The sequence below is a fragment of the Salvelinus namaycush genome, chromosome 39 (genome assembly GCF_016432855.1).
Source record: "Salvelinus namaycush isolate Seneca chromosome 39, SaNama_1.0, whole genome shotgun sequence".
Taxonomy (NCBI): domain Eukaryota; kingdom Metazoa; phylum Chordata; class Actinopteri; order Salmoniformes; family Salmonidae; genus Salvelinus; species Salvelinus namaycush.
Window position 1 is genome coordinate 15,885,993 of NC_052345.1, and position 27,010 is coordinate 15,913,002.

The following is a 27,010-nucleotide window of genomic DNA, read 5'->3' on the forward strand; positions in this document are numbered from 1 at the left end:
TTCATCAAAAAGGATTTATTAACCAAATGCTGTGCTGTACGTAAACACTGAAAAGTTGCATACAATACACACACTGTAGGATTAAATCAAACTAATCCAAGATGCATCAGTGCAGTTTGTTCTTTATGAGAGTCTGTATGGGTGATGTATTTACCATGCATATAGTATAACACAGTACAGTATTGGACTGAACAGTAGACATTTATTGAGAATGCAAGATATATTTTTTTACATAGGAAGTCAACTAGAATGAAAAGAAACAAGTGCCTATGTAACAGAGCTGAAAATCCTTGGTCTCACGGTGTGAACACAACGTATTTGTGCGTGTAGCTCAGTCATCTACTGTGATGTTACGGAACAGGTAAGCCATGGACTCTCCATTGTGGATGCGTCGGATGGCCTCGGCCAGGATCATACTGACGTCCACTGTCTTGATCTTGGGACACTGGAGCTTCTGGACCTCATGAGGGACTGTATTGGTCACCACCACCTGGGGGGGGGGGGCACAAGGACACAAAATGGAGGGCCAGGTTACAGCAGGACCTATGTTTAAGAATGCCCTTTAATTATTCAGCCCATATTGGAAAACAGTAGCGTATTCGCAGAGTTTGAGTATGCATGGCATATTACTGTATTTGGGTATCGGTGTGTGTACTTGTCTTTTTAAGAAAGCATAGATTTGTTTGATATATCCAGCAAGATAGACACACTTCCGACCTTGAGCAGCTTCAAGTATCAGAGCAGCACAGACTACGTACAATAATTGTCAGCTGTGTTGATGTTAGAAAAAACAGCCATTTCAGGCTTAATAAAAGCCGGCGCGAGCACGGCCCGTGTCCTTCGTCTTACCTCGTCGATGGCGGATTCCTCTATGAGCCGCGGGGCCTCTGCTGAGAGCAGGCCGTGTGTCGCCATGATGTAGATCTTATAGGCCCCTCTCTCTTTCAGAATCTCAGCCGCCGCCACAAAGTCCTCCACGTCGTCTATGATGTCATCCTGAGAGAGGGAAACGGCAAGGGCGGAAGGTCATTAGCGTCTAGATAAATAAAAACACTAGCTCTCTGTATCATACAGTATGTCCAAATACATCTTACATGACTTCCTCAGAACAGGGAGTGTGAAACTTCAGTAGTTGATATAACACTCTCACTCTTGCTTATTAGCAATAGCTTGAAGTTGTTTTTGTTCCATAGGGGTTAAAGTTTAAACAGAAATAAGAGACGATCAAATTCTTACAACAATGATAGCGATGCGACCTCCCACATCTCCCACTACAGTGATAGGCGGTTTCTCCTTGGCCATCATTACTGAAAGAGAAGAGAGAGGTTTATCATCACTTTCAAAACAGTGGTGCAGAGGAAAATGAGGGGGAAAAATGACATTGAAATTATTGGGAGAGGAGATTGAGTAAGGGATCAAGTTCAACACCTGCAAAGACCATGCAAGACAGCTCTACCTCAATGTCCACAGACTGCTACAACGACTACAGAATCATCCTGAAACTCTCATTTTGACAAAGGGACAACTAGGTGAAATGATTTGAGGTAAATATAGGGCAGCTTCAGGCATATTGCGATGATAGCAACACATGGCTTATGAGTATAGAGCTGTCTTCCTTCCCACAAATAAAACATCTGGTTTGGGATTTAGGGATCCACACAGCAACCCCATGCCATGCCAAATCACAACCAACTTCAAACCAGTTTCCTCATCGAACAGCCCAGAGGCATCCAACCAGATGTCTGCATATTTAAAAACTCAGGTTTGAATCATGAGGCTCTACTTGGAACTCCAAGGTGTTGACATTAGCAACAAAGTGATTTTGTTAAAATGGATATTAAGGCTTTGGGGGGGGGGGGAGAGTTGAGTTTTTAAATAAACAAGAATCATACCGTTGCTGAATCAGCAAGTTAGCGCGAAAAATACTAAACTAGGAATTGATCAAGAAAAAGGATGCAGGGAAACACAACCAAGCTTGCCATCATGCCTCACTCAACCTCCGAGGTGCTTGCAATGTTTCCTTCGTCTCCATTGAAGTCATAGAGATATAGTTAAATTGCCCAAACGACATAACATTTATGGGGCAATGATTGGCCCCATAAAATGAATGCCAATCACCAACCTGGCAGTGGAATACAGTAGGTGCCCTCTGGTAAGGCATTTGCATTAGCAGCCATTTTGTTGGTTGCTTTGAAGGGGTCAAAAGTCAGATAAATGCTACATTTGAGGCATGTTGAAGGGAATGTTGACAAGCCACATGGTTTCAAACTGGTATTAATTGTAGTGCAACTCCAAAGTATACATGGAAAGAGCCATGTATTTTTCCATGATGCTTGCATGAATGCATCCAGCAGATCCGTATTGCTATCGGTAGGGTTGAATGTGGTGATTTTATTAGAATTTTGGAAGTTCACAGTTAATTGTGTATTAGACAAAAGGCATGTAATGTCAAAAATGTATCAAGTGAGGAATACTGTACAACGTAAGCTTGGGATTATCTGAAAGACCTTGACACCAATTTGAGGTGAAGAAATCTGCTGTTTTACAGATATCTTGTTTCAATAATCATACCAAATTTGGTGACAGCCAACAGTCTTAAAATGTATTATATTCCCTTGAGGTCAAATTTATTTGTTTAAATACTCCCCTATCCGTTGCTTTAGGAATTTCCGTTGCTCCCACGACTGTCTGGCTTTCGTTACGATGACAGCTAGCAGGCTAAGTGAAAAGACTATAATTGTAGGACGATGATCATTTCTACACAGTTTAAAAGAAAAACTCAAACCTCAGGTATGTTCGACCGCCCCGCCCTCGGTCTAAACACTTAACTGAACTGAGATCTTCACAAAGGGGAATTTAGAAGGTCAGTACTGCTAGAAATGGAAACTCCCTCGGTAGACATCAACATTACATGCAGGCAGGTATAAGCGATCACAGATAGTATTGCAGGTTGGGGGTTAGCAGAAGAGAGAGTGGAGCATTACGGTCGTACTTGGGAGCTCTATGCCTGGGAATGAAGGCTGGTGCCTCCCTGTGTCTTCAAAAGATAAACGGTATAAGTTAACACTGTCATATACAGAGAATATATAATAGACATACAGACAGACAAAGGCAGCATACAGACAAACAACTCCAGAACTGAAGACAGGCCTTCTGGTCCTATTTATCCAAGGAACGCAATAAAATAAAGATTAAAATAAAGAATAACAGGGGAAAAAAACTAAGTCTTATTTTCTCAAAGATTAAAAGGTGTCACTTTGCTCCGTATCTGAATTTAGCTGCTGTTTTGATAAAGGGAGATCGACCCTGTTCCTGTGTAAAGGAGGGGAGAAATGGAGAGAAGTATGAGAGAAAATAAATACAGTCGCTGTATAAAAGGAGAAAGAGAAAAAAAAGGGTGAGAAGAGAAATCCAGAGGCTGTGTGGAAGAGAGGGGAACGAGAGGAATGGATGCCCGTTATGGCCTGCAGTATTTCACAGGCATCCGCAGTAGTGTCAGGCTGCTGAGAAGGATTGCTTTGTTGCTGAACCAACACATACTACAGCCCTGACTGGCTGAACCACCCCAGTTGTACACCGTCAGCATGAGGACAATGTGTGGCGGTCCTCTTTGCTACCAGTGCCTTTGGGCATTCAGGGCTGGATATTGTTTTGGATATTTATTTTTTTACAGCATTTCGGTGACAAATGGATTTGTAAAAATAACTTTCTCTGAGCTATGGGTTGTTATTCGGACAGTTTACCACTTTTCCAGTCCATAAATATATAATACAGTTTGTTCTTTTTTCTGTAAATACTGTTCCATTAGATCTCTGTAAAGCCTCCCTTTGACCCAATGCCATGTTTCAGTGTCTCTACAATGGATAGAATCAGAGTCTGGGTGTTCGTGTGTTCACAAGTGTATGCATGCTACATGGGAGGCCCCATCCTAGTGCCATCTACTCCCCATAAGCAGTGGGGGTGTAACCCTGCTGTTCAGACTCATTACCTCTCTATGGATTCCTCAGATAGACAGCAGTCACGGCTCAACTCATCCTGTCCTGACACTAGTGGTTACATAAACCAGCACTGTCTGCTGACTAGGCAGATTATATACATGAGGAGAGCAACGCAACAGTGATTTTTATGTGTTATGGCCAAAGGTAGGGATATTTTCTAGTGTGTGTGTGTGTGTGTGCGCGCACGCCTGTGCGTGTCAGGGGTATCTTACATGGCAGCTCCAGACCAGGGTGGCCAGAGGTGGTGCGTCCTGAAGACATTGGAGGGGGAGAGTGTCTTCCGTCGGCCATGTCAGACTCTGAACACTGGGCCTCCCCGTGCATCACCGCCAGCCCCAGCCGCAGCCTCTCAGCATAGGATTGAGCTCTGGAACGAACGCGCACAATAAAATGAATTAAATACATACAGAGCAAACATAATCACAATTACCCACAAATCTGCAGCCACAAACACTTCACATCATTCACTATCCATCTTGCTGGAAAACTCCCAACCTTTGTGTTACCTTTTGGCTGCCGAAGGAGACTTTGCAACGATAATGGCATTTCTGTAGTCTGGAATCTAGAAACGAATAGATGGTAACAAATAAACATTATCCAACATGATTTCACAGTTCAACACCACATTAAAACTAAACTTTAGTCAACAAATACATTATATAATTATTGAAATGATACAAGTGACTGGAGGATTCTGGGTAATGTAGTCTTACTTCCTCCTGGATGTACTGTAGCAGGAAGGGCGAGGCACGCAGGTTATCAACAGGGAAACTGAAGAAGCCCTGGATCTCCTTCTGGTGTAGGTCCATTGTGATGATGTGAGTTAGCCCTGTGATAACACCAGTGGGTCAAGCCAGTGGTGTAAAATACTTTAAAGTACTACTTACGTAGTTTTTGGGAGTGGAATCTGTACTTTACTATTTATATTTTTGACAACTTTTACGTCACTACATTCCTAAATAAAATGATGTACTTTTCCCTCTATACATTTTCCCTGACACCCAAAAGTACTCTTTACATTTTGAATGCTTAGCAGGACAGGAAAATGGTCCAATTCACTCAAATATCAAGAGAACATCCCAGGTCATCCCTACTGCCTCTGATCTGGCAGACTGACTAAACATATATTGCTTCGCTTGTAAATTATGCCTGCATGTTGTAGTGTGACCCTGGTTATCCTTACATTTTAAAAAATTAAAAAAGACAATTATGCCATCTGGTTTGCTTAATATAAGCAATTATAAATTATTTAAACCTTTACCTTTATTAAGTATATTTTTGCAATTACATTTACTTTTGATAGTTAAGTATATTTAAAACCAAATACTTTGACTTTTACTCAAGTAGTATTTCACTGGGTGACTTGCTGTTTTACTTGAGTAAAAGTAAAGATACCTTAATAGAAAATGACTCAAGTATGGCAATTTGGTACTTTTTCCACCACTGGATCAAGCAACACCCGAGCTAGACCGGCTCACATATGCCCTTGTGCGAATTATAATTTTGTCCATGCCCCACCAGACACGTGTGAAAACCAAGTGTACATCAATTATATTAATTTCAGGGCAGGTCGGAAAAAAACTATGAACATTTAGCTAGCTAGCTAGTTTGCCTTGGAGATGAACATTGGATTTATCCTGACATGCATATGGTCCTCTTCTTTGTAGAAGTTTGACCAGGTGTTATACAAAATAGTATTTCTCTACTCTGACGATTAATCCACAGATAAAAGGAAAACATCGTTTGTTTTCAGTTCGTTATCTTTGATTATTTTCTCCTCGTTCGTCTATCAAGCACCCACGTGGGTTTGTATCCTCGTGAAAACCAAACCAAGTTCTATTTTAGCGTTCGGCAATACAGACGCACGCGAGCAACGTGGATAAAATGATTGAATAACATGCATGTGTAAAAAAAAAAAAAAAAAAATGCAATGCTAGCGCATGCACCGTGCTCGGTCAAGTCGGGGTGTTAGCTTTTACAGAGTGATGCAATAAGTGTTTCCCTACTAAAATACCATAATACGACCGTTGGCTTTTCTGCTAGCTGCATGTGGTGACAGAGTTGATGGACTTGCTATGGTGTAACGTTACCCAACCCGGTCTCAGATCATTTCGTATTATTCTGTACGTAAATCGGAAAACACTAAATTTAATATAATATGTTACGTTTCATTTGGTATTTATTAATTTGTGGATGTCCATCACCCGTTTCGTATGATATGTTATGAATTACAATTTGTATTATATGTCAACAACATAGCTCAAGCAGTAGGAAGCACTCTCATCCATTTATATACAGATACAGTCTTATACTCAGCTGGCCCCTCCCCGGATTTTGTGTTAAACACTCTACAAAGCTTTCTTCGTGTCCAACAAGCTTTCTCTGCCCTAAACCTTGTTCTGAACACCTCCAAAACAAAGGTCATGTTGTTTGGTAAGAAGAATGCCCCTCTCCCCACCGGTGTGATTACTACATCTGAGGGTTTAGAGCTTAGGTAGTCACCTCATACAAGTACTTAGGAGTATGGCTAGATGGTACACTGTCCTGTCATCACATATCAAAGCTGCAGGCTAAAGTTAAATCTAGACTTGGTTTCCTCTATCGTAATTGCACCTCTTCCACCCCAACTGCCAAACTAACCCTGATTCAGATGACCATCCTGCCCATGCTAGACTAAGGAGACATCATTTATAGATTGTCAGGTAAGGGTGCTCTCGAGAGGCTAGATGTTCTTTACCATTCTGCCATCAGATTTGCCACCAATGCTCCTTATAGGACACATCACTGCACTCTATACTCCTCTGTAAACTGGCCATCTCTGTATACCCGTCGCAAGACGCACTGGTTGATGCTTATTTATAAAACCCTCTCAGGCCTCACTCCACCCTATCTGAGATGCCTAGTGCAGCCCTCAACCTCCACATACAACACCTGTTCTGCTGGTCGCTCCTCTTTTCAGTTCGCTGCAGCTAGCGACTGGAACGAGGTGCAAAAAAACTCAAACTGGACCGTTTTATCTCCATCTCTTCATTCGAAGATGGAATCGTGGACTGACAGTTGTGGCTGCTTCACGTGTATTGTTGTCTCTACCTTCTTGCCCGTTGTGCTGTTGTCTGTGCCCAATGTTTGTACCATGCTTCGTGCTGCTGCCATATCATGTCATGTTGTTGTGTTGCTGCCATGCTATGTTGTCGTCTTAGGTCTCTATGTAGTGTTCTCTCGTTGTGATATGCGTTTTGTCCAATTTTTCTTTTTTTATCCCAGCCCCCGTAGGCGGCCTTTTGCCTTTTGGTAGGCCGTCATAGTAAATAAGAATTTGTTCTTAACTGACTTGCCTAGTTAAATAAAAGTTTGAATAAAAATAAATAAATAACAAATTTGCAAAACGTATGATACGGTTAAGGTTAGCTAAAATAGTTAAGGTTAGGGGAAGGGTTAGCTAACATGCTAAGTAGCTTAAAGTAGTAAGTCGTTGAAAAGTAGCTAAAACGCTGAAGTTGTCCGTGATGACATTTGAACTCACAACCTTTGGGTTGCTAGACCCAACTTCAATTTTTGCCTTAGACCATTGTGTCTTATGTAACCATACGTAACATATCATACAATTTGAGTGTCCGGGATTTACACTTCCTGTTACGTCTAGTATATCATCAAGGACAACAACCACCTGAGCCACTGCCTGTTCACCCCGCTATCAGTACAGGTGCATCAAAGCTGGGGCCGAGAGACTGAAAAACAGCTTCCATCTCAAGGCCATCAGACTGCTAAATAACCATCACTAGCACATTAGAGGCTGCTGCCCTATATAGACTTGAAATCATCACTGGCCACTTTAATAATGGAACACTAGTCACTTTAATAATGTTTACATATTTTGCATTACTCATCTCATATGTATATACACTATTCTATTCTACTGCATCTTAGTCTGTCGCTCTGACATTGCTTGTCCATATATTTATAGATTCTTAATTCCATTCCTTTACTTAGACGTGTGTATTGTGTTTTGAAATTGTTAGATATACTTGTTAGATGTACCTGTTAGATATTACTGCACTGTTGGCGCTAGAAACACAAGCATTTTGCTACACCCGCGATAACATCTGCTAAACACGTGTATGTGACCAATAAAGTTTGATACCAGGCTGCATTACCTCCCAGTATGTGGTCAAAAAAAAAGTTTTAATAACTACGTGTACAACTTATCTTAGCGGTGTCGTAACCATCTTCCTACAACATTGTAACCTACTATGCAAAAAAAACAAAAACATTATTGGCATCACAACAACGAGAAAGCCACATGATGTATATAGCAGCCATATAATATCATACCGGCTTTAGCGAGCATGGAGGCCAGCAACTTGCAGACAATGGAGCCCCTCTTCCTCATCTTGCACTGCTTGCTGTAAGGGAAGTAGGGGATGACCCCAATGATGTTCTTGGCACAGTTAGTCTTGAGAGCGTAGGCCATGACCAGCAGCTCCATGATGGCCGTGTTCACATCTCTGGGCAGGACAAAAGAACCATTCAATAGGCAATGGAGACAGATGGACAGAGATAAGATCATGTAATAAGACAAGCAAGAGTGAGATAAAGAGTAGTTATCGTAGACATTTCAGTGAACTGTTGAATAAAACTGGCTGTTGTGTGGTCATGGTTTTTTACATTTGCATGTCGTAGTAACTGACGGGGTGTAAAATTCAAGATGTCGGCACGTCTCAAGACCACATTAGGACACTCGAAGTGTTCGCTCTCGGAGTTAACACTCGCCTTTGTTCAAACACATTCACTACACATTTAAGTGAGTGAGTCTATGACGCTGGTCAGTATCCTACAATGTTAACTTACTTGACTGCGTGCCCATTGTCCTGGCACTAATCGCCACATTGTAAGACAAGACGTTGAGCGCCACACTAATAGTCGTTCCCTAAACCCTGAAGTATAACCTTGAAAGCTATGGGGCATTTCTAAATAATTACGCCTCAAGATCGTATCGAAGAATGACTCCATTGTTGTATGGGATTCAGCCAGTTCATGAGAGAAGCAGAGGCAAACTTTGTAGGGGACTTGATGCACTTTTATTAACACTAGAATTAGTAATCAAAGATAACGTCTTATTACTTAACTAATACAAAGAGTGCAATAAGGTAGTGCCAGAGTAAATTTGGCCTAGGCAACCTCCTGAAACAGCAGAGCCAACCACAATCATTAAAGGGCAACTCAACCCCAATTTCACCCTTTGCATGTTCTAAAAATGCATTCAGGCTAGAAGTTGTGGGTGGAAGGAATTGGTAAACATAGTTGTACCTGATCCCAACACTTTCTCACTAAAGCATAATCTGACAATACAATTATGTGCATTGTGAGCAAATACATCTCTGGACAGTTAGCGCACAGTGGTTAGTCACCAAGTTCCTAGCATCTATTGCCACTTGCGGTTTGAGATCGAATCCCCCTTGGGGTGCAAAAAACATATTTTAAATGAGGACTCACATTTATTGCAGTATTGTGTTGAGGGGGGAAAATGCAATCGTCACCTTGAAAATGAAGATTAGGGGCTCAATTCAATCCAACCTGTATTGCATTATTTACGCAGTAGCGTAAATAATGCTCACAGATTGGTCTTGGGTACCAGGGCCGGCTCGCTCATTAGGTATAATTAGGCGTCCACCATGGGCTTTTAATTTTTTATTTATTATTTCACCTTTATTTAACCAGGTAGGCTAGTTGAGAACAAGTTCTCACTTACAACTGCGACCTGGCCAATATAAAGCAAAGCAGTTTGACACATACAACAACAGAGTTACACATGGAATAAACAAACATACAGTCAATAATACAGTAGAAACATTCTATATACAGTGTGTGCAATGAGGTAAGATAAGAGAGGTAAGGCAATAAAATAGGCCATAGTGGCGAGGTAATTACGATATAGCAATTAAACACTGGAGTGATAGATGTGCAGAAAATGAATGTGCAAGTAGAGATACTTGGGTGCAAAGGAGCAAAATAAATAAATACAGCTTGGGGATGAGGTAGTTGGATGGGCTATTTACAGATGGGCTATGTACAGGTGCAATGATCTGTGAGCTGCTCTGACAGCTGGTGCTTGACGTTAGTAAGGGAGATATGAGTCTCCAGCTTAAGGTGAGCACTGATGCTGCCCTATGATAAGCATTGCAAACTTCGTCAAAGGCAGGGCCGCAAAATATTTAACTTGTCCATTCCAAGCGCGCCTCTCCAGAGTGCCAACATACCATTTTTTTTACATAAATCATGTAGCATATGGTAGAAAGAGTATGTGGCCTTTTCTGTAGCCTAAAAGCTGGAGATAAAATGTATAACAACGTAATGAGACGAACAATTTTTACATCGTGCAGGTTTCTCCAATCCAATTGCCTAACCTAAATGGCGTTCAATCAAATAAAGAATGTGCTGACATATTAACAAACATCCTAAAAACAGAATAGGTCAAAGTAAAATAGACAATCAGGCTATTCAACATTTCTGTCCAGGACTTTCATCCCGTGTGCTAAATTTCATGTGTATGCCTACATGTTTTTTTACAAGCTGATATCTGCGAAAAAATTAAATTCTGCATTTCCCAAAGTGTAAACACATCGCAAATAGGCTCAGGATAACGCCTACTGATACAATTGGATTGCTGATAGTCAGAGCTTAAAAAGCCAAATTGATTAGTCACAGGAATCAGGACTAATAAAGCCAATGCAACGGCCTGTTTTACAAACAATGGGCCTACACCACAAGGATGGGCATTCATAAAATTACATTGTGGGCAGACATGGTTGACTACACCCCAGTAAGCACGGACCGACAGTCTTTTGGACGTCTGTTTTTTGTCCGGTCACCTTTTGTGTTTTACATAGGGTAGGACTACCACATAGATGGCATTCCTAAAATTGTATTTTAGACAACACTGTAGGCCAGGGATGGGCAACTCCAGTCCTCTAGGGCCTGACTCGTGTCACAGTTTTGACCCAGATAACAAATCTGACACTAACAAATGATCATACACAGTTTAGAATGGAATTAGTGTCAGCAGCTGTGTTGACCAGAGATGTGGAACAAGTTTGACACCTCTCCCACCCCCAAGGACTGGAGTTGACCATCCCTGCTGTAGGCTATACCTCAGTAAGAACGGACCGATACTGACGCCTTTTGGACTTATTTTTTGTCCGGTCTGGACCAGTCTTTATTTGCAACAGACAGACTTCTATGAATTATATCTTGTCAACTTTCATTCAGAACCGAAAATGAATCTAACTTCAACGTCTGGAAAAATTTACTTTAGACGTCTTTCCAACATCATTTTGCTTACTGGGACTATTGTTGAAGGGGTGTCAATTTTTGTTGTCTCGCCTAGGGGTGCAGAAGGGCCAGGACCGGCCCTGTAGGTACTGTATAAAACCCTACAACTACTACCAGGGATAAATATAGTAAATTAAGGATTTGAAATAAAAAGTATCTGCCCCATGTGGGATTAGAAATCACAACCATTGAACTATGAGCCACCAATTAGTCATAGCAGTTGGGGAAAAATATGAGTTGACATAGCCACCATTGTCACCTATTTCTCGTTATGACGGATATAGCTACGAATATAAACGTAAAATCCTCATAGCCTACATGTTTTTATTCTTCGTAAAAGCACATAAGTATGAAATGGTAAGCAAAAACATTGATCATATGTGGAAATGTGCCTTACTGCCTTTTGAATTTTGTGTAACGTCAGTAGTCTAGTCAAGGAAGCCTCGTGCAAAATATACTGGCACATTCCACTTACCAAGACCAAATAAGGTGTGCGGTCACCTGCTTTTATAGTGAGCCTCGAGGTGGTACCACCTAGCACATCTAGAAGGGAGTGGATTTCAAACCAAACCCCTCCCTTGAGATGAAGCCTTCTTTACATTACGATTTCAATGGTTGAGTTTAACCGTTAAGGACAAAAAGAGCTAGATTTACTACTAAAATACCTAGCTATATCACTTTTGCAACAAACTGTCAAAATTAAGACCAGAATTGATGCGTTTCACTATAAATAAGCCACAAAAAAAATCTGGTGTTAGACTAAAAATAAAATGTTAAAAGTTCCGGAAGGTTTCTTGTTACAGGTCAGTGCCCCCTAGCTGGCTGTTAATATTGCAATCTCAATTTACCAGGCAGCTCCTGCCAACCAATGAATGACATCACAAACATATTTTCATCCAGTGGTTGAGGACATTCATTCTGACTGATCAGCGATGAATCAACAACGTCTGCCTGATTTCACAAGGGAATACATTTACTCTCCTCTCATCTAGTTTCTAATGATCCATTTGGTTCTGTGGTGATACTGCATATCCAACCAACTAGAATATACACACTCAATTCAGACGGTGTAGAAGACATGACACCCAGATCATCTCACCTTGGAATGGTCTGGATGATAAAGATGTCTTGACCACGAACAGACTCTTTCACATCCACTCTGGTTTCTGTAAATTAAAAAAAAAGCAGCAAATTAGTTCCAGGAGCAAGTAACCCCAGATACAGTATGCCAACCATCATCTACAGTGCATTCGGAAGGTATTCAGACCACTTGACTTCTCGTTTCAGCCTTGTCCGAAATTGTATTAAATAAAAAATGTTTCTTCAATCTACACACAATACCCCATAATGATAAAGCAAAAAGTTTGAAAAAATTGCACAATTACATAAAAATAAAAACTGAAATACCTTATTTACATAAGTATCAAGACCCTTTGCTATGAGACTCGAAATTGAGCCTGCTGGTTTTCTGTTCTACCTGATAATTAATTGCACACCTGGTGTCCCAGGTCTAAATCTGTCCCTGATTAAATGGGAACAATGAAAAGACGCAGTGGAACTGGCTTCGAGATCCAGATATGAGTGTGAGGGATCTATACTACAGTAGGCCTTTAGATTTTATATACACTTAGTGTACAAAACATCAAAGGACATCTGCTCTTTCCATGGCAGACTGACCAGATGAAAGCTACGATCCCTTATTGATGTCACTTGTTAAATCCTCTTCAAATCAGTGTAGATGAAGGGGAGGAGACAAGGCTTAAAAATAATTATTTACCTAAGACAATTGAGACATGGATTGTGTATGCGCCATTCAGAGGGAGCCTTTGAACAGGGTATGGTAGCAGGTGCACTGGTTTGTGTCAAAAACTACAATGTTGCTGGGTTTTTCACACTCAACAGTTTGCCCATGTGTGTCAAGACTGGTCCACCACCCAAAGGACATCCAGCCAACTTGACATGTCTGGGAAGCATTGGAATCAACATGGGCCAGCATCCCTGTTCGACCCCTTGTAGAGTCCATGCCCGACGAATTGAGGCTGTTCTGAGGGCTAAAGTGTGGGGGGGTGCAACTCAATATGTGACTAGTTTCAGGAAAACTCCTGTCCCGTGTCACTACTTAACGAGGTATTTGAACATAAACATTTTTTAAATCAAAATGCTTTTGGAATGTGTACTCAAGTGCCTTAATAAAATTGTATTCCATCTGTATATACGAATAAAATAGTTAAATTACGAGCCTAATTGGTTTAGCCACAGAAAAAAACAGGAACCTATCCGCTAGCCATGATTGGCTGAGATAATGGATGGGCTGGATATGCCGATTGGATTGGTCTGCCATGTAGCACGCTTCTTTCTATAGCGTGAGCTGCTCAGTATGTGTAGGTAATCCTTTCGAACGCTGCTTTTTTGAACGATATCACAAAGAACTGCAAAAGTGTTGCTAATGCTCTCCACGTTCGTGAGGACAGAGTTTTGAAATTGGTGGAATGCCCAGTGGAAGCAGAGTGACAGCTAAGGAGATGGAGAAAATTCTGCCATTTGATTGCAAATATGCGGAGGGAGTCGAAAAGAGAACACACAGAAGGCTGTTGTATAAAACACCTGTCTCCGGATTACATCTTCAAACTAAGGGATACCATGGCATCCGTGAGGGAGAAGCGTTAATCTATGAATACGTGTAAGAGAGTCTAGCTAGCTACATTTTCCGATATTATACATTTCTAATTTTGGCAGAAAATAATTTAGCTGGCTGGCTGTCTCGCTAGATAACATTACGTGAATGATATGTGTAGTAATATTATTCATATCAGAGCCATTTGCATTGCTAGTTATACCCTAATGTTAGCTAGCTAAGAAACATTGAACCTAGTTGGTTAGCTATCTGTAGATTCATAAAGGACAGTAACGTTATGGATTGTTTAGCTAGCTAGCTACATGTCTAAACAAAAAAAGACTCCACTATGCAAGTAAACTTTCACTGTACCGTTTACACCTTCTGTATCCTATGCATGTGACAAATAAACAGATTTTATTTGATATAGTGTGTGTTTACTAGAGACGGTAATGTGAAGAACAACATGACCTGCACCGAAGTCAAATTAGGATATAACGTTAGGCCAACGAGACAGTGTCGAAGTTCAATAAATAACATTATTTGTCACAATCACAACCGGAAGCTATTTTCTGTAGTTAGCTTGCCATTAACTTGTAAATAATGATCTTGTTGTGAGTTTATTTTCCTTTAATACTGAATACAAATTAGCTAAATTAATACATTGTCAGCTATATGATATGGCCATTACTTGAACTGGCAAGCAAGCTAACAAGCTAGTAACGAACCAAAACATTGTTTAGAAAGTTGCTTTTAGTTCCTGGTTTGCTAGATTGACACATACTAAATACATTTTTAAACGGATGGGATTATTGGTGTTAAAATACACCTGTTATGCTATTTTGGACCACCAGGGTGCTGATGTCATGCAGCCTGTTGTTTTTGTGTTTATACTTTTTCATAACGACAACGATAGGTGTGATGTTGGACGACAATAGAACGTTCATGTCACTGCGACGACTGTATACAGACATGTCAATAGACATAGTATAAACCTTTAGTCTTGAAATCTTTGGTTGTTTAGTTCACTACTGTACTCACTCGGTTTAGCACATGGCCTCACATGTAAATCCTTAAAGAGATGGGTGGGGCTAAGCCTTAAGGTGTGAACAATACTGAATGGGTGTAGACAAAGATTTCTCTAATAGGTATAACAAAACTTTCAAGGGCCATTTTATCAAAAGTGGGGTTACAAGTTTATCAACTTCTAAAGCAGAAGTACTTCCCCAATTGTTCCTCAACTGTAGTGTATGATATCACATTTTCTTGCTCTGAGTCTATACTTTTATCCAATGTAAAAAAACACAATTTTGCCACAAGACTGAATCGAGTTTGTCGTTCACATATTAGGAAGGTGTCCTTAATGTTTTGTACACTCAGTGTATACTGTATGAAGCTGAAAGGTATAACCTGGCATCTCACCTCTGTTTGACTCTTGGTAAACAACTGACTTTCCCAAGTCTACGCCAAGTCGTCTGCAAGGAGAGAAGGAAGGTGTTAGACAGTAAATAAACAAAAACACACAACTAAAATCGTCCACACACAGGAGGAATGCCCGCCTTTTGAGTAACTGGCCAAACTGTCAATCATCAATATTATTATTGTGGGTGCTTATATTTGTCCTATTTCATATACAGTTGTAGTCGGAAGTTGACATACACTTAGGCTGGAGTATTAAAACTGTTTTTTCAACCACTCCACAAATTTCTTGTTAACAAACTATAGTTTTGGCAAGGACTTTTGAACTCTAAAGCGGTGGTGTAAAGACATTTGTTTATTATAAAATCTTTATGAATACCTGTCATTAAAATTATAGTAATTGGTGGAATATTAGGTTTCTACATTGTGTAAACACACAATGTTTCTATTGAGATGCATTACGTTTAAAATTGTCCACCATCTCTAAAAATGTCAGGTGCAAGAGATGTTAGCATTCTCTGCTATGATCATTGATATCCTGAAGAAGCTATCCCTTTTCTTTCTTGGCCTGAAAATGTTTGGATATACTGGTGAAGTTACACTGTTAGCTAGCTAGTCAATGAAGTAACATGACTGAAAAATGTGTAAACAAATGGTGAGTAGTTTTAGTAGGCCCACAACATGATTTATGAATTTTAAAAATGGGGTCCCGGTAATCCGCAATAGGAAGATAACGTTGCACCAGTGTGGTGAGAGAACTCGACCCTTTGGAACACAACTATACGAGTGCTTATTTCAAAGAGCGCTCCGTAAGCCAAGCCCCAGTGGGCAGAGCTAGGCATGTTGCGCTTGGATATGTTTTAATATGGGAAGAATAGCCTCTCATTTTACAATGGGTCAGTTTGGTTCTGTGTAGCCTAGATATGCTAATATAGAGTATATATATAGAGATATATATATATATATATATATATATATATATATATCACACACACAAAAGTGTGTACACCCCTTCAAATTAGTGGATTTGGCTATTTCCGACATAACCGTGGCTGACCGGTGTATAAAATCCCCACACATCGATGCAATCTCCATAGACAAACATTGGCAGTAGAATGGCCTTACTGAAGAGCTCAGTTACTTTCAACGAGGCACTGTCATAGGATGCCACCTTTCCAAGAAGTCAGTTCGTCAAATTTCTGCCCTGCTAGAGCTGCCCCGGTCAACTGTAAGTGATGTTATTGTGAAGTGGAAACATCTAGGAGCAACAACTGCTCAGCCGCAAAGTGGCAGGCCACACAAGCTCACAGAACGGGACCGCCGAGTGCTGAAGCGTGTAGCGAGTAAAAATCGTCTGTCCTTGGTTGCAACACTCGCTACCGAGTTCTAAACTGCCTCTGGTACAAGAACTGTTCGACGGGGGCTTCATGAAATGGGTTTCCATGGCCGAGCAGCCGCACACAAGGGAAAAGGGGATACCTAATCAGTTGAACAACTGAATGGCTTCAACTGACATGTCTTCCGCATTTAAACCAACCCCTCACCATGCGCAATGCCAAGCGTCGACTGGGGTTGTGTGAAGCTCACCGCCATTGGACCCTGGAGCAGTGGAATCGTGGTCTTTTGAGTGATGAATCACATTTCACCATCTGACAGACGAATCTGTGTTTGGCCGATGCCAGGAGAACACTACCTGCCCAACTGCATATTGCCAACTTAAATTTTTCGTGGAGGAATAATGGTCTGGGGCTGTTTGTCATGGTTCGGGCTAGGCCCCTTAGTTCCAGTGAAGGAAAATCTTAACGCTACAGCATACAATGACATTCTAGACGATTCTGTGCTTCCAACTTTGTGGCAACAGTTTGGGGAAGGTCCTTTCCCATTTCAGCATGACAATGCCCCCATGCACAAATCGAGGTTCATACAGAAATGGTTTGTCGATCGGTGTGAAAGAACTTGACTGGCCTGCACAGAACCCTTTACCTCAACCCAATCGAACACCGCCGACTGCGAGCCAGGCCTAAATCGCCCAACATCGGTGCTTTCACTTCAGCGGATGGGGAGTAACCATGTCATAAACCACTTCCTTTGCCAGTCTCACTGTTCTCACTCAATGTTTTTGTACGGTCAGGGCATTTTGAGAAACGAGAGTGGACTAGTTAAGTAGCCTCGCGGTTAGTGTTGGGCCAGTAACAAATGTCACTAGTTCGAATCGCCAAGCTGACAAGGTGAAGAATCTGCCGACGTGCCCATGAGCAAGGGACCGTTGATAAAGGCAGACCCTAGGTGTGACCCCACTGAGTGTCTCTCGTTGAGTTCGAATATGCAAAACACATTTCCAATTCATAAGTGCATAATACACACTTGTACATACAGCTGAAGTCTGTGTGTTAATTTAGAACCCTGCTGACCAGGCCTAAAATTTCCCGCAGGCATGCCAGCCCGTGTGTGCCTGTAATGCCGCCTAAAAACATTAATGCGGCCAAAGTGCTTCGAAGCACCGCTCACGGCTCTCAGATATCTCAATTCTTATTAGCCAATGCCCGTCACGTGATCGTGTCCTTCTCACATAAATAGCAGCTCTGAAGCAGGCTACTAGTGAAGACAGACACATCAGGGATGCAACGGTGCACGTCTTTATCGAATTCCGAAGTGCATATTGAAGACGTTAGAAGAACCGTCCACATTTACTTTTCGTCAGCCAACCAGATGAGTAAAACATCAAAAGCACTAACCTGTGTCAATCTACTATCCCCACATTACAAAAGTTGACCTATTCCATTGGACGTCTTGTCATTCGATGCGAGAAAGAAATATTCCAAATAGACTCTGGGACAGTTGTTGAACAAAGGATATCAAATTAATACAACCAGAGCATGTTAAAAAAAAAAAAGTGATGAGACAAGATAGCAAATTGGATAGCACGAAATTGGGGATTACATTTTTTATAATTTCTAAATAAATAAAATAAATGTAAAAAGTTCCCTGCCTCCGCTCAGATTGCAAGATGGGTGATGTTGCAATGGGCAACAGGCACTGGCCTTTCTGAACAGTGCCTCAAGTATGACAGAATCAAGCCTTTAGACGTTAATTATCCTACATCATATTTGTCAAAAATGACTGTAGTTCAGCGCATACACGTAGATTCCTGAAACAGGTCATAGATATATGTCGCACATCACTACTTCACAGGTAAGGCATGTATACGTTTTTTTTAATCAAAATTAGTTTTTGGGTAGAAATGTTTTCTGGAATATAGTAACTTCCATGTGCCTCAATAAAAAAATGTGTATGCCATCTGTAAATACAAACAAAAATGTTAAATTATGAGCCCAATTGGTTTAGCCATGAGAAAAGAGAGGAACCTTCCCGCTAGCAATGATTGGCTGAGATAATGAATGGGCTGGACATGCTGAGAGAGGAGTTTGGATTGGTCTGCCATGTAGCATGCTTCTGTCTATAACATGAGCTACTCAGTATGTGTAGATAATCCTTGCTACCACAGCTTTTTTGTAAGATATAGTAGCCATGGAGAACTGCAAAAGTGTTGCTACTGCTCTCAACAGCATTTCTACCCTGAATTTAGCAGGCACTATCGACAAAGATCAGTGGGGGAAAAGCTGCGAATAATCAGATGAAGAAATTCCTGACTTAAGTAAAAACATTTTCACTGAACCAAACATTGTAGAGTCTTCTGATGACAGTGATGGGCAAGAAACAGCGACCAGCAGTGTCGTTGTCACGGAAGAAGTTGATTTTTAATCAGTGGAATGCCCGGTGGAAGCAGAGTATGAGAAGAATACCTGCAGATTCATACTACATCATTTCATGGGATTGTGGTTCATTGTTTAGCTAGCTAGATGTCTAAACACGACTCCACTTTGCCAGATGATTACATGACCCCTCAAGTTAGTCAGGTGTGTTTGGGCGTGACTATGGCCATCTATTGTATTTCATGAACATGTGAACTACACTACCTTACTCATTCTGTTTAGCACATGGCCTCACATGTAAATCCTTAAAAAGATTGGTGGGGCTAAGGCTTAAGAGGGTGTGAACGTTGCTGATTCAAAGTAGACAAAGAAGAGCACTCCAGTTGGTGTACCAAACATTCAGGGGCCATTTTTTGACTGAAAAGAGGTGGTCAGTGACCTATACGTAATTAAAATACGCATAGGCCATCACCTACACTTTGACATGTTGGCAAATGATTTATGTACATTTACATAGACGTTTTTCTTAACAGAATAGCTAGTGTTTTTCGGTTTTCAAATTGGCTATTAAAATGTTATATTTTGATTCATGGCCTTAGTGCCCGAGCAGATGTCCTTGCTGCCTTCACAGATTGGGCACCCCTTGAAGGCCAAATGGCTTTGCCCGTAAAATCACAAAATTCCAGGCCTGCTGGTGAGCAATGTTCCCTTTATGGCTGCGATGGCTGTGATCGAATCAACGCAATATTAGCCACTTCAATGCAACGTACCGAAACAAAACAAAACATGCAAGAGATTGTGTTCTGCCTACAACACATCGGAGTAGGATCATCCGTATTCTACATAGACCAGTACAGCATAACAAATCAAAGCTGCAGTAGGCCTATATGCAAATAGACCATTACAATATATGGTCTATGCCATTTACTTTGAACTGGACTGTGTTTACAGCTGTGGTCGTGAGTACAGTCATGGCCAAAAGTTTTGAGAATGACACAAATATTAATTTCCACAAAGTTTACTGCTTCAGTGTCTTTAGATATTTTTGTCAGATGTTACTATGGAATACTGAAGTATAATTACAAGCATTTCATAAGTGTCAAAGGCTTTTATTGACAATTACATGAAGTTGATGCAAAGAGTCAATATTTGCAGTGTTGACCCTTCTTTTTCAAGACCTCTGCAATCCGCCCTGGCATGCTGTCAATTAACTTCTGGGCCACATCCTGACTGATGGCAGCCCATTCTTGCATAATCAATGCTTGGAGTTGGCCAGAATTTGTGGGTTTGTAAGTCCACCCGCCTCTTGAGGATTGACCACAAGTTCTCAATGGGATTAAGGTCTAGGGAGTTTCCTGGCCATGGACCCAAAATATCGATGTTTTGTTCCCCGAGCCACTTAGTTATAACTTTTGCCTTATGGCAAGGTGCTCCATCATGCTGGAAAAGGCATTGTTAGTCACAAAACTGTTCCTGGATGGTTGGGAGAAGTTGCTCCCGGAGGATGTGTTGGTACCATTCTTTATTCATGGCTGTGTTCTTAGGCAAAATTGTGAGTGAGCCCACTCCCTTGGCTGAGAAGCAACCACACACATGAATGGTCTCAGGATGCTTTACTGTTGGCATGACACAGGACTGATGGTAGCGCTCACCTTGTCTTCTCCGGACAAGCTTTTTTCCGGATGCCCCAAACAATCGGAAAGGGGATTCATCAGAGAAAATGACTTTACCCCAGTCCTCAGCAGTCCAAACCCTGTACCTTTTGCAGAATATCAGTCTGTCCCTGATGTTTTTCCTGGAGAGAAGTGGCTTCTTTGCTGCCCTTCTTGACACCAGGCCATCCTCAAAAAGTCTTCGCCTCACTGTGCGTGCAGATGCACTCACACCTGCCTGCTGCCATTCCTGAGCAGGCTCTGTATTAGTGGTGCCACGATCCCGCAGCTGAATCAACTTTAGGAGACGGTCCTGGCGCTTGCTGGACTTTCTTGGGCGCCCTGAAGCCTTCTTCACAACAATTGAACCGCTCTCCTTGAAGTTCTTGATGATCCGATAAATGGTTGATTTAGGTGCAATCTTACTGGCAGCAATATCCTTGCCTGTGAAGCCCTTTTTGTGCAAAGCAATGATGACGGCACGTGTTTCCTTGCAGGTAACCATGCTTGACAGAGGAAGAACAATGATTCCAAGCACCACCCTCCTTTTGAAGCTTCCAGTTTGTTATTCGAACTCAAATCAGCATGACAGAGTGATGTCCAGCCTTGTCCTCGTCAACACTCACTCCTGTGTTAACGAGAGAATCACTGACATGATGTCAGCTGGTCCTTTGTGGCAGGGCTGAAATGCAGTGGAAATGTTTTTGTGGGATTCAGTTCATTTGCATGGCAAAGAGGGACTTTGCAATTAATTGCAATTAATCTGATCACTCTTCATAACATTCTGGAGTATATGCAAATTGCCATCATACAAACTGAGGCAGCAGACTTTGTGAAAATGAATATTTGTGTCATTCAAAACTAATTAACTTGTCATTTTTGCAGATTAAGTGTCTGAGCTAGGAATGTTTCAATATTTATTGTTTACAAATTATGAGTCAATGAATATAAACTGACTGTACAAAACACTAAGAACAATGTTTTTGTTAATATTTGTCTTTCCCATTCACCCTCTTAATGGCACACACACAATCCATGTCTCAATTGTCTCAAGGCTTAAAAATCCTTCTTTAATCCTCCACTTGATCTACACTGCTTGAAGTATATTTAACAAGTGACATCAATAAGCTTTCATAGCTTTCACCTGGATTTACCTGTTCAGTCTGTCATGGAAAGAGCAGGTGTTCATAATGTTTTGTACACTCAGTGTATAGCACAACTGGATTACACCCATCTCAAAATCCAATGGTTTCTAACAGAGATCTAACAGAGATCTTCTCTTCTCGCTTTGGCCATGCAGTGGGCCTCCATGTGATTGCTGTCCTCATTATGAAATTATCAACTTCACCCTGTATATCTAAAAATGACCATATACACTGATTGTTCAATGCAAAATTAACAAAACGTAAACCCGATTGTGAACCTAAACAATCAAAATACAATCTATTGTAAGGCCTGTTCAGCAGTTATACCCAGATGAGTCCGTTTGGGATCCTGAGTGGCGCGGAGGTGTAAGTCACTGCATCACAGTGCTGGAGGCATCACTTCAGACCCAGGTTCAATCCCGGGGTGTATCACAACCGGCCATGATCGGGAGTCCCACTAACGGCGCACAATTGGCTCAGCGTCGTCCGGGTTAGGGGAGGGTTTGGCAGGGGTAGGCAGTATTGTAAATATTTTTTTAACGGACTTTCCTAGTGAGATAAAAAAAAAATAGAGTTGTCTCCAGTACCTTACTTTTATTCCGGTAAAAACATTTAACAGCGCAGATGGGGCTCCCGAGTGGCGCAGCGGTCTAAGGCACTGCATCTCAGTGCTAGAGGCGTCACTACAGACACCCTGGTTCGAATCCACACCCGGCCGTCATTGGGAGTCCCATAGGGCGGCGCACAATTGGCACAGCGTCGTCCGGGTTTGGCCGTAGGCAGTGATTGTGAATAAGAATTTGTTCTTAACTGACTTGCCTAGTTAAATAAAATAAAATTAGATAACAATAACCTAGCAAATTACATAGATTGTCACTCAACTAATAAAGCCTAATATCACGCAAGCTATTTTAGAATTTGAATGCTGAAAGTGCCATGCAGATGAGCAAGATCCGGAACAGCCATCCTACCTTGCGTTGGTCAGCGTGTGAAGCTGGGCACAGTACGAGTTTGACTAGGATAAATAAAATACAGGTTTAAAAAAATATTGCCTGAGATTTCTCGGGCATGCAAAAATGACTTGTAGCTCAATGACTGTCAACACATTTACATGCAGTTCGACACTGAAGGAGAGGACTAATCAGTTGCAGAGTATGTAAGCGGGGCTGGAGCGAGATTCCCAAAGGCTGGTGCGTTGGCCTTCTCGCCCGCTCCAATAGTGCTCACTTCACAAGCTCAGGGCATGACCGGCCCAGCATGCATTTGTAGTCTACTTGTGTGCTGCTACAGCCCCTAACTAGGTGTCAGTGTTACAAAGTATTTCTCAACTAACAATCAGATCTCTTAAGTTTTGTTCACTGTTGTTCTATTATCTATACAATAGGCCAGAATTGATTTTGGCCCAATAGGCCTGGCATATCCCCACTTCAAGGAACTTTCCTTTTTGATTGGGTTATTTTGCCAAAAAATCTTTAGGCCAACCTATAGAAAAATAAAACTATGCATCTCTGCCCAGCCTGGCAAGAGTGGCCAAAAGGGTGTTTAGCATCCCCAGTGGCTCCACTGCTAGCCTGCTTTCCAGGCACCTTCGCATGAGCCTAAAGCCACAGAATGACCAAACTCCTGTTTCTAAAAATGACGTAGCCTATTTGAAGTGATGAGCGCTTCTTACATTCACCTTTTTTTTTTTCATGGTATCCAATTGGTAGTTAGTCTTGTCTCATCGCTGCAACTCCCGGTATGGACTCGGGAGGGGCGAAGGTCGAGAGCCGTGCGTCCTCCAAAAGACAACCCAACCAAGCTGCACTGCTTCTTGTCACAATGCCCGCTTAACCAGGAAGCCAGCCACACCAATGTGTCGGAGGAAACACCGTACACCTGGCGACCTTGTCAGCGTGCATGACCTGCCACAGGAGTCGCTAGAGCGCGATGAGACAAGGACACCCCTACCGGCCAAACCCTCCCCTAACCCAGAAGACGCTGGGCCAATTGTGCGCCACCCAATGGGTGTCCCGGTCACGACCGGCTGCGACAGAGCCTGGACTCGAATCAGGATCTCAAGTGACACAGCTAGTACTGCGATGCAGTGTCTTAGACCACTGCGCCACTCGGGAGGCCAGAAAGAATGTAATTTAATGAATTTTCTGACCACTGCATGTTACATTTGGATCGGTTTGCGGTCCGCAGACCGATGCACTTGTATCTTAAACATGTGAATCGGAAAAACGGGTCAGTGTCTGGGGCAGCAACTGTAACTGCCCCTATGTTTGAGATACTGTTTGCCTGGAATGGGCCCTGTTTGTTAGACCAGTTTGCTTGAAGTCTCTTAAAGTTATGTGCGACGTCATTCTCTGTCATCCTTGCAATTTTGAGTGACAGATCCTCTGGAGTCTAGTGACCTAAAAGTAGGCTTAAAAGGCTGCTTTTACACAGATAGCCCAATTCTGATATTTTTCCACAATTTTTTTTTTTTTTTTAAAGGAGTGGGGCAGTCCCGTCCTTTACTTACCGTAATTGCTGGACTATTAAGCGCACCTGAATATAAGCCGTACCCACTGAATTTTTTAAAAATATGTATTTTGTACATAAATAAACCGCACGTCTATAAGCCGCAAGTGCCTACCGGTACATTGAAACAAATAAACTTTACACAGCCTTTAAACGAAACACGGCTTGAAACAAAAATAAATAGGCTTTTAAACGAAACACGGCTTGTAACAAAAATAAATAGGCTTTAACGAAACACGGCTTGTAACAAAAATTTAAAAAATAGCAGTAAACAGTAGCCTACCAAGAAAGTCAAACTTCATTGCGGTGGCGATTGTTTTGGCTTTCAGTCGGATCTGCACAGTTGAAACACATCGGCCGTCTGCTCTCTGTGTGTTGCCCCAGTCTTCAAGCTCATTTTCTAGTTCGGGCCATCTGCTTTTCTTCTCTGAAAGCGTTTGTTGTCTTTTTGCACAGTTCCTCACGCTGCTGTTTCCAACATCTTATCATCAACTCATTAAGGCCAAGCTCCCGTGCAGCAGCTCTATTTCCTTTTCCAACAGCCAGATCGATCGCCTTCAACTTGAAAGCTGCATCATATGCATTTCTCCGTGTCTTTGCCATGATGAGGGTGACAAAATGACTACCGTAATCAAAGTGATGGGAAGTTTGAGCGCGCTCGATTTACGTCACATTATGTGACGAAGCTCAGTTTTTTGGCGGCGTGAATCTTGTGAAAAAAAAAATTTCATAAATTAGCCGCGTCATTGTATAAACCGCGAGGTTCATAGCGTGGGAAAAAAGTAGCGGCTTATAGTCCAGCAATTACGGTATTTTATTGTATAGGCGAGAGGAAAGTTAAGCGTTTTTACTGAAAGAGCACTGGGCTGGATTCAAACCCACACTGGCAGCGGTACATGTTCTCTAGAAGCAGCGGCCGATAACGCTAGACCAGTGGTTACCAGGGGTACTAGGACCCCTAGGGGTACTTGGTCTATCCACAGGGGGTACTTGTGAAGACTCATGAGACCATAGGCCCACTGGTAAAATGCACACGAGGGGGTACTTCAGGGGTACTCCGGCAGAGCAAAATTCAGTTTGTGGAACAGTAACGTAAACTCACCCCATTCCGTACAAATGTGCACAACCGCAACATTCAAACGAGGCTACAAAGAAAACTAATGGGACTGTAGCGACTGTGTTGACTTCAAAATCGGGGGTGTGAACAACGTTTCTTTTCAGGCGTTGATCGACATGGTAATGGCTCTATAGTATTGGAGAAAAATTGAAAAAACGGACCCTCCGTTACATTGTGACGCGTCATGCCGTAACGTACAGCACGCATAAAGCAACTATTTCTGTCTTACAATCTCTCTCCACCAGGTGTAGCACTTCTCTCATCCTTTAAAAACAAGAAATGGACAGTGACGGGGGTAAGGGGGAATACCTAGTCATTTTTTGCGTCATCACTGCATCATTCTCAAAGCCACTGTTTACTTCTAAGATCACTTTAGCACCGCCCTAAAAACCCGATTCAAATTCAACACAAACCTTCAAATAGGTGACGTTTTATGACACATTATATAAACTCTTTATAGCGTTTTATTTACATTTTAGAGGCGATAAGGTGATAAGTTGGACAGATCGAGTGAAAAAAAGCTATTTTCACACACATCTCTCTTCTCACTATCACACATTAGTTTCGCTTCCCCACCCGCCATTTTTAAAAAGACCCGATGATTGCCTTCTTGAATCATGCAGAAACGGGCAGCGTGGGGGTCATGTAATTGATTCTGTTGGAAAGGGGAGAAATTGTGCTTTACAATGGTACTGACATTACAGTTGATCTGGAAGTATTACGTTTTTGGGTCGCTAAAATAAGGTTAATTGTACGGACCAAGGCGATGTACAAAAGTGAGTGAGTTTACGTTAATCGAAAAAGTCTGGGAACCACTGCGCTAGGCCACCAGTAGTCTTTTGACTCTACTTTCAAATCCAGTTGAATAGGAAAAAAAAATGTAATTTGAGAGTTGCAAGAGATTAATTTGAATGCGCAGTATATACTTACTCCGTGATCTTCTTGGCGAGCTCGGTGCATGCGGTGGTCGAGTTGGCAGAGAAAACACGGTACCCACTTTTAGAGATATTCATTGTTGAGTGACTATAGCAAAGCTTTGAAGTTCGAGAATGACAGACGAGATTTATGAGGCCTTATAAAGGTCAATGGCCACGTATTTTGCCTACTCACATTGACAATATCGACTATAAATTCAGGATTTAAGAACACGGAAATACGTCGAATGAGTGCGGAATGTTACAAAATCTCAAAGCATAAACACTGGCCTACATGTAGCTAACCTACATAACTGGCGTAAGTAAACAAGTCTACTTATCGATCGCAGTATGACTGGTCTAACAAACTAGAAAACTGAGTTTTTCCACATCCGCACATAGATCTGTAGGCTACTCTACGAAAAACGCGCTGCACCTAATTCTTCAATTGGAAAAATATTTTGTAATAAAAGTACACTACAGCAGACTCGTGTAATCTCAAAAAGTGTATACAATGTTGCTTCTAGCGTAGCTAATGTAAACTTTGTAGCAAAGAAAATAATATGAGTAATTTCATTGGGTAGCCAACGATTAACATATT

The 27,010-nt window shown here is 41.7% G+C and overlaps 1 protein-coding gene across 2 annotated transcripts; it reads right to left on the reverse strand.

The window, feature by feature from the left end:
- LOC120032591 (phosphoribosyl pyrophosphate synthase-associated protein 1-like) lies at positions 1 to 26,969 on the reverse strand. Of its 2 annotated transcripts, XM_038978738.1 has the most exons (11): positions 26,426 to 26,969; positions 15,364 to 15,416; positions 12,427 to 12,493; positions 8,331 to 8,503; positions 4,712 to 4,827; positions 4,505 to 4,560; positions 4,211 to 4,365; positions 2,993 to 3,037; positions 1,237 to 1,307; positions 850 to 996; positions 1 to 490 (listed from the first exon to the last, which is right to left on the reverse strand). In XM_038978738.1, the coding sequence occupies exons 1-11, from the start codon at positions 26,506 to 26,508 to the stop codon at positions 332 to 334; spliced, it is 1,125 nt and encodes a 374-aa protein (XP_038834666.1). In that variant the 5' UTR covers positions 26,509 to 26,969; the 3' UTR covers positions 1 to 331. The 2 variants fall into 2 exon arrangements, with proteins under 2 accessions (XP_038834666.1, XP_038834667.1); XM_038978739.1 differs by lacking the exon at positions 2,993 to 3,037 and having other exon boundaries at positions 26,426 to 26,967.
- Positions 26,970 to 27,010: the final 41 nt, after the last annotated feature.